Source organism: Misgurnus anguillicaudatus, chromosome 21 (assembly GCF_027580225.2).
Source record: "Misgurnus anguillicaudatus chromosome 21, ASM2758022v2, whole genome shotgun sequence".
Lineage (NCBI taxonomy): Eukaryota > Metazoa > Chordata > Actinopteri > Cypriniformes > Cobitidae > Misgurnus > Misgurnus anguillicaudatus.
In genome coordinates this window covers 50,500,608-50,513,869 of record NC_073357.2, presented here as the reverse complement: position 1 = coordinate 50,513,869, position 13,262 = coordinate 50,500,608, and the positions used below count along the sequence as shown (strand labels likewise).

The 13,262-nt window shown below is 37.9% G+C and overlaps 1 protein-coding gene across 2 annotated transcripts in view; it reads right to left on the bottom strand.

The window, feature by feature from the left end:
• The window catches only part of LOC129449733 (ADAMTS-like protein 1), a 174,913-nt gene extending 170,219 nt beyond the window's left edge, over positions 1-4,694 (bottom strand). Inside the window, exon 1 of one of the 2 annotated variants that reach the window (XR_008646165.2) lies at positions 4,307-4,694. Coding sequence is in view for 1 of the 2 variants with exons in the window: in XM_055212099.2 (XP_055068074.2) it covers positions 4,307-4,357 (51 nt within the window). In the remaining variant the exon portion in view is untranslated. The remainder of the gene's footprint in view (positions 1-4,306) is intronic. The other variant, XM_055212099.2, reaches the window with a different exon arrangement.
• Between the last annotated feature and the right edge of the window lie 8,568 nt (positions 4,695-13,262).

The following is a 13,262-nucleotide window of genomic DNA, read 5'->3' as shown; positions in this document are numbered from 1 at the left end:
AGTGCATTAAGGTATACATTTTGTCCACATGTGTGTTCCTTGGGATTGAACCAACAACCTTTTGCGTTGCTTAATAACCTTCTGTTTTTGTGGGTTTGAATGTGAAAGCCATCTGCTGTTTGAACGCCCTCTGCTGGGCAATCCTGAGAAATGACATTCGATGCATAATCATTACAAAAACTGCTGCTGGCAACACATTCCTCTGCAGGCACCACAATCTTAATTCAGTAAAAGAAATAAAGAAAACCCCAAAAAGCTATGCGACAAAGTCTTATTGTGTATCATGTTATTGCTAATATGCTGGAGAGCAATTTTAAAAGGCATCGTTTGCCAAACTGTCTTCAAGGTCTCTATGAGTTTGTAAAAACAAATATGTGTCATTAGAGTATAGCTCGCAAAATCTGTTTTAGATGGATAGTGCTTCACACTGCCAATACCAACAATCAACAATACCCGTCGTGCCAGTTATTTCATTCCAAAAGTATTTATAATTTTCATGTACGAGGCCTGCGTCTCATTAGGCTAATGTTTTATCTTTTGCAATGCTTCCTTATTGTACCAAGATAAAACCCACTGGCCTTCATCCACAGAGCCTGTCTGGCCAAAAGGATGTCCAGTATGAAAGAAAAGAAACCATTCACCCTCCCGACTTCATTCATAACGGACAGATATGTCAGCAAGATCCCGGGCGTTTCCTTCAGTTAATAATCAGACAAGATTCAGTCCAGAACTGCACCTTTTGTCAAAGCCAAAGCATTTTGTTGCTTGTAAACTTACCACTCCCTGTCACATAATGCTTCTGTACACAAGAAAACAAATGCAACTATTGAGAATTGAGCAGACGGTTGGGACATTTGGGATACACTGAGACATCAATGATGGTGTTAATGTTTGAGAAATCTCACTTCGAAACTGAGCAAAGCGACATCAAAATATTATGACAGACAGTATATTACATTAAGGGGCAGTTTCCTCAGACAGAGCTTATCCTAGTCCCAGATTAAAATGGACATCCTCCTGTACTGACATATCTTAAAGGGACATTCAACTTTTTTTGAAAATATGCTCATTTTCCATGTTTTGTTAAACATTTGATTCTTACCATTTTGGAATCCATTCAACTGATCTCCGGGTCCGGCGCTAGCACTTTTAGCATAGCTTAGCACAATCCATTTAATCTGATTAGACCATTAGCATTGCGCTAAAAAATAACCAAAGAGTTTCGATATTTTTCCTAATTAAAACTTGACTCTTCTGTAGTTACATCGTGTACTAAGACCTATGGAAAATTTTAATCTGCGATTTTTTAGGCAGATATGGCTAGGAACTATACTCTCATTCTGGCGTAATAACAGGGTTTCCCGCAGCACTTTTCAGTTCAGGCGGACCGCCTAAGCTGGGAAAACCTACCACCTTAACTAGGTCGTTCAAAAAAATAAAAATAATAATATTCGCAGCAAAAAAAGTTAGCTGGTGATTTTGTTGTTTGAGCAACCTGCTAGCTAGGTTTCACGTGCCTGTTGATTAGATATAATTGTTGAGCGCTCTTGCTCACGCTATTTATGTGCGTTATTTACATGCTACAGTAGTTACACTACTTTAAGATAATGTAATTAATAGTGGGAAATAATCCGTTTTTACAATTTTTGCGCTATCTATCATCGTTCGCCAGACGTTTTACAACATCTGCTTTAGTTTGTGTTTATTAACCCTTAGTTTCACTTCATCACGCAGCTATTCCCATTAAAGGTAAAACATTTAATTTATTAATAATCTAGTATGTGTTCATTTTCTGTCATAGTTTCTTCAAAATTAAGTTTTATTTGAGTGTTTAAAAAAATAAAAAATCATCATGACGCGTATGCCCCGCCCCTTTGATTACCACGCCCCAGTTTTTAGTGCGATGCTAATGGTCTAATCAGATTCAATGGATTGTGCTAAGCTATACTGAAAGTGCTAGCGCCAGACCCGGAGATCAGCTGAATGGATTCCAAAACAGTAAGAATCAAATGTTTAACTCTAGGGAAGTTGGAAAACAAGCATATTGGAAAATGAGACACTTTTCTTTTTTCCAAAAAAGTGGAATGTCCCTTTAACATGTGCCACTGTTTTGTCTCAAGATGAACATCAGTAATGTTTTTTGTAAGGTTTGGAAAACTACTTAATGTCCTAATATAACTAAGGCCTAGTCCTGGATTGATCTAAACCCTGTCCAGGAAATTGCACCTGAAAGTTTAAAGTTATACAGGTGAGGGCCGGACAATAAGTTAATCCCCCTTTTTATTTACTAACGTCCTGTTTTTAAATCTATCTGGGAACAACTAGGTTGTTGAGAGAAATAAGGAAGCCTTAAAAAGTTTTTTGGATAGGAACGCAAAGCAAAAAAGCATTGGGAAAAGCATTTGTTTTGGAGCATTAAAGCATTAAGGATTGGAACAAATCTCATTGATGTGAGGGATCACTCCCTTTATTCCCGTTGTTATATCAGCTCTGGGAAAGTTTTTCGTTTACAACACGAACAATCCACAACAGATAACGCACAAAAACGTTCAATTTACCTCCCGTCAATCATTCTTTAGAAAAGCTACATTCTCGGACAGAAGGTGCATGCCGACGGAGAGAAAAACCAACAAACATTGATCTTGTTTTATTTCAATTGCCTTGTGTGAGCCAATTATGTGTCAAAAGTGCTTTTGCTGTGAGCTTGTTGACATTGGACAAGAGAGGGATGCCATAGAGCCTTTGAAGACACTGTGGTGCCTGCATTACCCACACGCACACATCAAGCCTTTAAGTGAGGGCTTTGGTCTGATAGTGAAGGATTTGCTAAGCTTCGCTTTAATGAGGGGAGTGTAAGAACTTACAATCGCGAGGTCAACAAGGCCAGCGGGGAATCACTAAGAGAACATTATTATGTCAACAACAAGGGTCTATTCGTTCCGCGGGGACCTGCGGTTAGAATGACAGACTAGCATAAAACAGACAGTAACGCTATGCACCACACGCAAACGCATAAACACACAGCGCTCAGTATTCCCTGGCCTGCTGATAGCAAAGCAATGCGGCTCCTCTCCAGTGACTCTTTGTGGGGATAGAGGCATGAATAGAAAGCGTCTAAAGGACCGAGTCTGCTCGCTTGAGTAATGACACACACAGGAGGAAGCAACGGTGTGGGAGAATGTTTTTCAAGTGGCTTGTGGGATAATTAGTAAGGCAAAAAAAAAACTTTTTTTATTTAATTTGGTTGCTTTTCAGAATCACTAAACTTGCATGATACATCAACATATTATGTGCATTATATTTTTTAACACTGCCACCACATTTACATGGGGTACAGACCTACACTTTTGGAGACCAAGCCAAAAGAAATTCGGTTGTGGATGCAAAAGTATCATCCATCCGAAACGTCTGTCCTAATTCATCTCAGCCCTTTACAACTGATGCAGGATCAGCTAACCACAGCCCATTCAGAGGCTCGTTCATTTCCAGACAGATAAACAAAACTGATCTGGATTGGGATGTACAGGACGTCAAGTCCTAGCACTGATTTAAGCCCAGTGGGAGGTTGTTTCCCCTCTTATAGTGTAAAGTGTGCAGTCACCACGACAACAGTCCTAGATAGGGCAGACCTGGTGTCGTCCAGTTGTCTGGGAATACATATCATCTTTTAATGAGACTGACAGACACTAGTTGGCCTTCTAACAGACCGCAATCTAAATCTTCCCATGCTGTGGTATTTAGCAACTGCTTATTAGTGGTGCATGTTCATCATCATATGTTGTATGACTTAATCCAGAGCAAAGCAATTTATCAGGATATGATGTTCATGTTTTAGCCTTCAAGTTCTATGTGCATTTAAAAAGTAGTTGCACAAAATAAAGTTTTTACATGCACTTCTGGACATGCATTTTTGTATGTTTATCTGCTAGTATATTTCTATACAGTATAAACTATATAGTAACCTATTTTAAACTTTGTTTTATCATTTTACATTGCTGTTTATATTGTATAATATTGTGCTACGTGCATAGTGTACAAACTGTCACTGTCATCTTTGCATATGACAAATAAACTTAAAAATCTAGAGTTTAACATTTGTTGTGTAACAAATGGAAATGCTACAAACTGTAAATGTTAACAAACAACGTTACTTTGGCTGTTTACATTGATTGATCACATTCAAATGACCATTGGCTCTGGCTGTAACATGCATACATCTGATTCATTAGAACAGTCACCTCAGTAGTCAATGCCACGCGCAAATACACTCATGCAAGTTTAGGACAGTTGTGTGTCGTGCTCGTACCTTAAACCAACACAAGCAGTGCATGAGAACCAACAGCGCTCTTCTGGTCATGTTTCAACGCAATACCGCCGGGTTGAATTCAATTCTTCGCGGTCTGAAGTGAACGGTGCCAAATGGCCACACTGGACGCGTCTAGCCTCCTTCCTCTTGTCTACTTTTGCTGGCTCGTGCAAAACAGTTTCTGATGAAGACGTGTCCCGTCATATTTGCCTCCAAATGTTTGTGGCCGAAGAACACGTTGTCGCTAAATTTATGTTTGCATACCGGGCGCGCGTCAGTGAGGGTCTCTCCCTCTTAAAGCAACAGCCTCCGGAGATTTACGCGCGGCACCGTTTACGCATCCCCGTGTGCGCTATGCGTGAGCAGCCTTTCCGTTTTACTGCGCTGTCCTTAAGTGTAATTGTGGAATTAATAAGGTTCGAAAGGCGTGCGTTGCGTAAGCGGCACATGTACGGCCAAAATGTTAACCTGTAGCACTCCCACATCTCTTCACACTTATCACGGGATGGCTGGGAGAGGCAGACATTCTTTCCTGAGACGTTTACAATCATCCACAATTTCCCTTCAATCACTTGTGCAGTTATTTAAGGTAGTGCATGGCACATTCCAGACTTGGTAAGAAGTTCAGTGTTTACAAGATTTGCCCACTTATGTTTGTTTTTGAAAAAAAAGATATTTGGGATTGCGTGCGTTCCAGCAGTTAAATGTGTTTATTTGATACATTTCTTAATGCCATTTCAGCATTAGCATACAATTTACACATAGAACAATGTAAATAAGGTTATACAAACTACACATAATAATCTCTTTTTTTTTTTACATTTTTAATGTACTTGGAACGTCATGAACTACTATGCTCTACCTGATGAACTACTGAAATGTTTAAAAATATTACTTATTATTACACCACTAAACATGCACTTATACTATCCAAATGTATAGCCTAATGGTATTAAAAGCATTCCACACAAAAGATTGTTATACCCATTATGCAAACCAATAATGTCCTTCTTTCATTTCACCCCGTTCAGCATGGAAACAAGATTTTCTAACTTGTGTTTTTGTGGTAGCAAGCCTTTCGTTCAATGTAAAGATTAGTATAATATGACTGGTAGAAACGTCTTCTGCCCGTTTCTGAGTGGAGAATGGGCCATGCGTGATGCTCACTGACAGAGGAACAAAGCCACAGGTATGCCAGGTATGAAGCACCTGAATTGCTGGCTGACATGCAGGCCTCGGTTCTGCTTAATCTCCATTAACACAACAAACAGAGGAATTCAGCTTTTCTTTGCTTTCGCACACCTTATTTACCTGCAGTGGCTTTAAAAATGAAGCACGACTACTTCTGGCACAATGTACTTGACCACAAAATACATTAAAAGACTGCATATTTAGGCAATAGAAGCAAAGCCTTTTATTGATTATACACACCGCAGTGTCCGTGATGTATAAGAGCTGCATTCAGAGTAATGTGGAAAAAAGCAGATATGCCCTTAGCTGTGAATACTTTGCATTCATGGTGAGCAATGATGCATAACCAAGCATGCACATTATAAATGGTGTTTGCCATTGACATAGTCAAAGAGGCCTTCAACAAGACTTTGCAGGTAGTTTAAGGGAATGTAGATATTTGTTAGTACACTTTCAACCCAGCGTTGGGTCAAAAAGGGATGAGCCCAGCCAATGGGTTATAGGGATAGTTTACCCAAAAATGAAAATTCTGTCATCATCTTAATATCATATTGTTACAAATGTGCTGAACACAAAGAAATATATTTGTAATGAAGCATAAAACAGAATCACCATTTAGTTCCATAGAAGGAAAAAACACCACTATGGAAGTCAATGGTGCTTAAAAAACATATGGTTACAAACATTGCTCAAAATATCTTCCTCTTGTGTTTAGCAGAACCCTCTAAAAATGGCTGGGTTATGTTTGACCCATAATAGGTAAATATTGGACAGAACACGTGCTGGGTTAAAAATTACCCCGTGCTGGGTCAAAAATGACCCAATGTTGGGTTGTTGTTATGCAACCATGGGGTATAATAACCCAGGAGTTGGGTTAAAACAACCCAGCATTGGGTCAATAGGTATTCTATCCAATATTAACCCATTACGAGTCAAAATAACCCAGACATTTTTGAGTGAACAAAGAAATTAATACAGGTTCGTATAACATGAGTGTAAGTAAGTGATGACAGAGTTTTCATTTTTGAGTAAACTATTCCTTTATTTTTGACCCAACAATGGGTTAAAAGAAGCTTGCATTTTGGTTGAAACAACCAAACACAACCCATCAGGTTTGGTTTTGCCCTTTTTGACCAAAAGCGGGGTTGAAAATAACCCACCATTGTTTCGACAGTTAAAGCCCCACTAACGATACTGTATCCTACTGTATATCATTTTACAGTGGGTATAACCCATTTTAAGTGTATATAAATAGGTGCTATTAATTATGAATTACTTTAATGGATTTGGTAGATGCATTTATCCAAAGCCACCCTCAGGAACCAACTGAGCTACAAGCTTAGAATAGAATATTAATCAAAATCATCAAAACTAACTAACATATATGGCAACATTTTTTGCCTCATTGTCTACATTTTTCATTAAATTGAAAATAACCCTGCTGATTCAAGCTCACATAGCCTATGCTGACCAAATTTGAACCCCTTTCAGACTATGAGTTGATCCCATAAAATTGACAAATAATTGCCAGTGTGCCTTCTGTGTGAACACAAACACATGGAATTGATTCTGGGAATAATGGTGACCTTGCCATAACATTTTCGTGAAGTGTTCTGTGTGACCAAAAGGCAGGAACAATGCCATAAGTGTGTGTCGCAGTGAGGACGTGTGTGTCATCACAACAACACAGTTTTCACTTAGCTTTTTGACATGAGGGGTTTTAAATGCAAACAACGCTCGCAACGACAAATGTCTACTGAAAAGAAAAGAATGAAACAGCACGCAATGTTCTAGTTTATGATCAGAAACAAATCAGAAAAAATGCGTGGTTTCACTAGAGTACATATGTGAAGTTGTAGCTCAAAGTATCCCATAGATAATTTATTATAGAATTTTAAAATTGCCAATTTGTAGGTGTGTGCAAAAATGTGCTGTTTTTGGGTGTGTCTGTTAAATGCAAATGAGCTGATATCTGCACTAAATGTCAGTGCCGTGGTTGGATAGTGCAGATTAAGGGGCGGTATTATCCCCTTCTGACATCACAAGGGGAGCCAAATTTTAATGATCTATTTTTTCACATGCTTGCAGACAGTGGTTTACCAAAACTAAGTTTCTGGGTTGTTCTTTTTCACATTTTCTAAGTTGATACAAGCATTAGGGACCCAATAATAGCACTTAAACATGGAAAAAGTCAGATTTTCATGATATGTCCCCTTTAAAGCCACAATATGTAGATTTTCACCACTAGAGATTACAGACGGGATCTTTATGGGGATGTGTGTGAATCAGTTGATTGAGGGACCCCCTATAAATCACGAAAATATAAATTAGGGGAGTTCCCTGGTTTTATTCAAATTAAAAATACTACACGAATTTAAAATTCTCATGCTGCACTGCCACAAAGCGATACTGTCCATTATGTGCCCCAATTTTGCAATAAACTACAAAATGTTGATCCAGGATCACATCTTACTTTGTGAAATCACGACGGCTCTATAATGATGGGGGGCTGGGGGGCTTAACTAGGGGACCGCCATATCTAACATAATTCGAACACTGCAAGCACATATTCCAGAAACTTGTTGGGAGCAGAGGCGTCATGCCCATTCAAATTGAGGGGTTCTTGGTTTTTTTTGAGCCAAATGGATTTCGCATGCAACCTCAAAATCAAAGAAACATCCATTAATCTGTTGTCTTTTAATCAGTTTAATATGCACAACATTATCAATTCTGTGCTGCATCCTTGTTACTTTTCGGAGATTTTGCCATTTCAGATGTAAATATGATACCAATATGTCATTATTCTGATTGAATAGTATTTGATATGAAAGTTAGTCAACCCTTTATTTTGGAGGTTTTTGCATAAAAGCAGGGGTGTTCAGATTATTAGGAATGCACGTGCCATGGAAAAGATTAAAAGCTCTATAATATTCCGTTTGATGTCTCTGTATGCACAAATTTCTGTAAGCTTAAAAAAAATGGTGCATGACGCCCTGATTGGCAGTGTGAATGAACCAAAATCAAACGATTCCCGGACACATTTTCTGTCTATTTTCCTGAATCTGTGTGTGAAAATGACTTTTTTTTTTTACTTTTGTCTTCTACATATTCCAAGCATACCTACTTGACACATAAGCCCATACTGAAAGATGTACATATTATATACACTGTCACTTGTGAACATTGATGTACAGCAGATGCTCATATACACAGACTTCAACTCTGTTCCTTAATACCAGTTTATCCTTGTCACGGCATGATTAACAATCTTCCCGATGGCTCCTCTCATCTGCTTTAACCCACTGGGGAATGTGACAACTCTACAGGGGTTGGAGGGGGGGTGGGCGATGTTTAAAGGATCTACAACTGAAATGAAAGGAAGGATCCTGGCCCTGGTGTCCAAGGAATGCTTGGCTTGTGGTGAGAAGGTAACCTGTCCATCTGTCATTGGGTGTCCATTTCAGTGTCGCCATGAATTCTCCCGTCTGACCACATGGAGCAACGCTTAATGCCATAGCCCCCCGGATAACAAATAACAGCCCAGCCTAGTCTGAGGTCATTGTGGTTCACACTATACCCCATGAGATGGCTTTGGGTGGACATTAAACTTTAATACTGATAAATGACCAGCTTGTACTATCTAGAATGTTACACAGAAAGCCATGACTGGTCCCAGATCAGCATCCACCGCTGCATGGACACCCTATAGATGAGTGGGGAGGAAGTGAAACAGATGGTTCCATTGAATACTGTTGCTCGGAGCCACATATGTCATAGGTCAGTACTGGTGTGACCGGATGTCACTGAAAATTGCGGTGGACTTCCTTTCTTACAGAGTTTTCAAGGTGTTTCCTGCGGCTTGAACTCCTTGTGGGATGCACTATTTGCTTCTTAAGGAGTAGCTGTGACAGTCGAATTATTGGTTCAACTCTGCAAACTCCTCTGTAAAATCTGCAAATAATATAATAATAATTTTAATTTTGACTATGTTGTCTCTACAAGATGCAAAATGTACTACTGGAAAGTTTTTTAGAAGATTAGTTCTGGCTGTCCGACAATCAAAAAAAGTTTGTTATTGGCCTGTTGGAGGAAATTGGAGTACCCGGAGTAAACCCACGCTGACACAGGGTAAACATGCAAACTCCACACATAAAGGCCACCTGACCTAGCTTGAGCTTGAACCGGGATCCTTCTTGCTCTGAGACAACAGTCACTGAAGGAATTAACATGTTGGCTGTCTGGGCCTTGACTGAAAACAAATGATTACTGAGCGTTTGAGTGAAAAATTACCAAGTGAATGTCAGGAATTGGGTTAATTCAGTAACAGATCTCCAGGGCATTAATGATGTCTATTGTTATGACAACGCTTTGGTGCAGATAACTGCTGAAAGTCAAACAGATCAGTATCCTGATGGCAGAAGCTCACTGGGTTCAGAGAAATAGAGCAGAAAAGAACAGTAGATCAGTTCCAGCTTTTTCTGTCTCTCCTTCCTACTGGGAGCCAGATATAAATCATGTTTTTTAGTATCCGGTTTGAACACTATATTCCCTTAAGCTCTACTGTATATCCATCTCATTCTCTCCCAACCCATGCAGTTAATTTGTGGGATGCAAAAGTGGAATAGCGTTCTTAGATGATGAAAACTGCCAAGACTTACAAATCGGTTCTAGTCATTATGATCTACATGCTATATGATATTGATACATTAAATGTCCTGTACTTTGATTTATACATTCCAAGTGTCCATATTTGTCAGTCGGTTAAATATGCTATTGGTAGTTTATTCTTATATGCTTCAATTTTACAAAAAATTTATCTATAAAGTACACTTTTCTTGGCTTATTTATTTAAATTCATTTTTAAATGAAACATTTACAGCAATTTGGTTCTGATGTTTAGGTTCCTGAATATTTTTAAACTTAAAGGTTGCAGTGTGTAATTTTAAATGTGTCTCTTGACAGAAATGCTAAATAATATACAAAACTATATTATCATGGGTGTATAAAGACCTTTTTATAATGAACCATTATGTTTTTATTACCTTGGAATGAGACATTTTTATCTCATAGACCGAGGGTCCCCTTACGTGGAAGTTGCCATTTTGTGCCGCCATGTTTCTACAGAAGCCCTTAACGGACAAACTTTTTTACTAATTTGTCTCCGTCGATGACATGTTTTTCTGGTGGCGGCTACTGTAGCTTCTCTATTTGTTTTAAAAGCGAGGGAAGATCAGTGGACTGAACCATTGGTTGCAATTCGCAACCTCACCACTAGATGCCGCTAAAATCTACACACTGCACCTTTAAAGGAAAACACCACTGTTTTTTAGTATTTTGCTTTGTTCTTACATCAACTTAGACAATAACATACCTATCTTTTTTCATTCAAACTTTTAATCTTTGTACAGCGCTTTGTGAATGTGTTAGCATTTAGCCTAGCCCCTTTCATTTCTATGGCTCCAAACAGAGATGAACTTAGAAGCCACCAAACACTTCCATGTTTTCCCTATTTAAAGACTTTTACATAAGTAGTTACACGAGTAAGTATGGTGGCACAAAATAAAACTTTTGTTTGGAGCCATGGGAATGAATGGGGCTTGGCTAAATGCTAACACATTTACAAAGCGCTGTACAAAGATTAAAAGTGCACACATTGAAAATAGATAGGTATGTATTAATTCATCTAAGTTGAGGTAACAACATAGTCAAATATTAAAAAACAGTTGCGTTTTCCTTTAAATGTGGTCTTTTTTTATGTTAAGCACTTTAAAATCACCATTCTGTATAAAATGTAGTGTAGTTGTAGACGGATATATCTGCATGGCCAATATTGGCTGATATTTGGATATTTTTTCACTATTGGCCAAATAGAAAAATCCCGCACACTATCCACTGCAAAAATAGAAAAATTTATTGCAACGTTTCGATCTTTCGATCTTCTTCAGGCATCAAGCATCTATTAAATACATAATGTCACTTCCGTGTATTTTAAAAGGTTATCTTGACCAATCAAGGTAGGTTATAGGTTATCTTCACTATTGGCCAAAAAAATATTTTTGTTGTTATGGCGTACAGCTAAATATTATTTAAACAAGTAAAGAAAAGCAATACATCTTTTTTGATCAGATATATATACTTTGACTCAATTTAATAAAGTGAACCACCTCTTATTGGGTATAATAACTAGAGAAAGCTGCAGAAAATTTTATTTTTATTTGTACAAAGATCTTCCAAATATTTTAGAATTAATTTAGAGGATATATTAATAATTATGCACAATATTGTTAATTTTAGTTTAAAAAATTCAACCACAAAACCAGCCATGAGGGTCTTTGATAATGTTTTTGATGAGATTTATACATAATATTAAAACTCAACAAATAAGCTTTCCATTGATGTATGGCTTGTTAGAACAGGACAATGTTTGGTCAATATACAACTGGTACAAATCTGGAATATGAATGTGCAATAAAATAAAATAAAATCCAAAATATTAAGAAAATCGCATTTTAAGTTGTCCAAAATGAAGTCCTTAGCAACTGCATCCACTCACAAAATCAAGTTTTGATACAGTATTTATGGAAATATATCGGTAACACTTTATTTTACGACCCGCAAAGTACCGCATAATTAAACCGAATTTGCAGCGTGCCTATTTGTAACAACAGGGTACCTCTACAGTACGTACTTGTGGTTATAGGGGAACGGTGTTTTGAGTTTGGGGTAATAAGGGGGTAAGAATATATGGAAAATTATTCTCTTAGTATTTCATAACTACAGGGTACCTATTGTAATATTACGTGGTATGTATGAAGTGTTTTGTTTAGCCTATACAGTTGATGTCTACAAGCCACGTCGGCAAATAAAATATAACACACAATAAAAATAATAGCAACTTGTACCTCTTTGATCTGTATATGTATACATGAGTTACGAGGTAACTCTTATATTTGCGGGCTGTAAATTAAAGTGGGGCTTATTCCCCGATTGTTCTGTGTATGTACCAGGTAACTCTCATATTTGCGGGCTGTAAACTAAAGTGGTGCTTTGTTCACCTCTTGTTAATAAATGTTATAGGGTAAATACCTTAAACATACAGAATATTGTTATTTTTATTTTAAAACAACTTATTTCAAAACATCTTTAAAACACTATAATTAAGCCAACACTTAATGTTTATTATCACATAACTTTTATGTAAAATAAAAAGTCATGACAATTTTTAATTGTTTTTGCGGCTTGGCTTCCTCTGTTGGTGTTCTTGTCCACTCGGATGATGAGTTGATGTCGTCTCACAAATGCTGTTCTGCATCACATATAAAAAACATAAATGAAAGCCTTCAGTAAATGTTTCTTTACTGTGCCTTGACAGAAACAGAGTTTTCTGAGCCAGTTACGTTAATAACTTTAGGCTAACTTATGTGCTAGCTAACCTGCGTGAGTCATGCATTAACAAAACCAGTCACCTTATCCAGCATGCGGATCCTGCTAACATCACTCGCAGCCGTACTCCACAGTGTAGAACGTTTTTAAAACCTTTTAAAGAAATTTCACCTCAGGATCGCGTTCCAGCAAACCTCCTACAGACGGCCGCGCGCTCTACACCTGCGCAGTAGCCTACGCATGTAGTCGTCTTTTGCTTTAGCGGGAGCTGCTGTTGTTTCATTCTGGTTTGCCATTGCATAAATTATATTTGGCTAAAATACTTGTGTTTACAGTAAATAAATTTCAAAGCACCACTTCAAATATGTTCGCAAATGTAGGA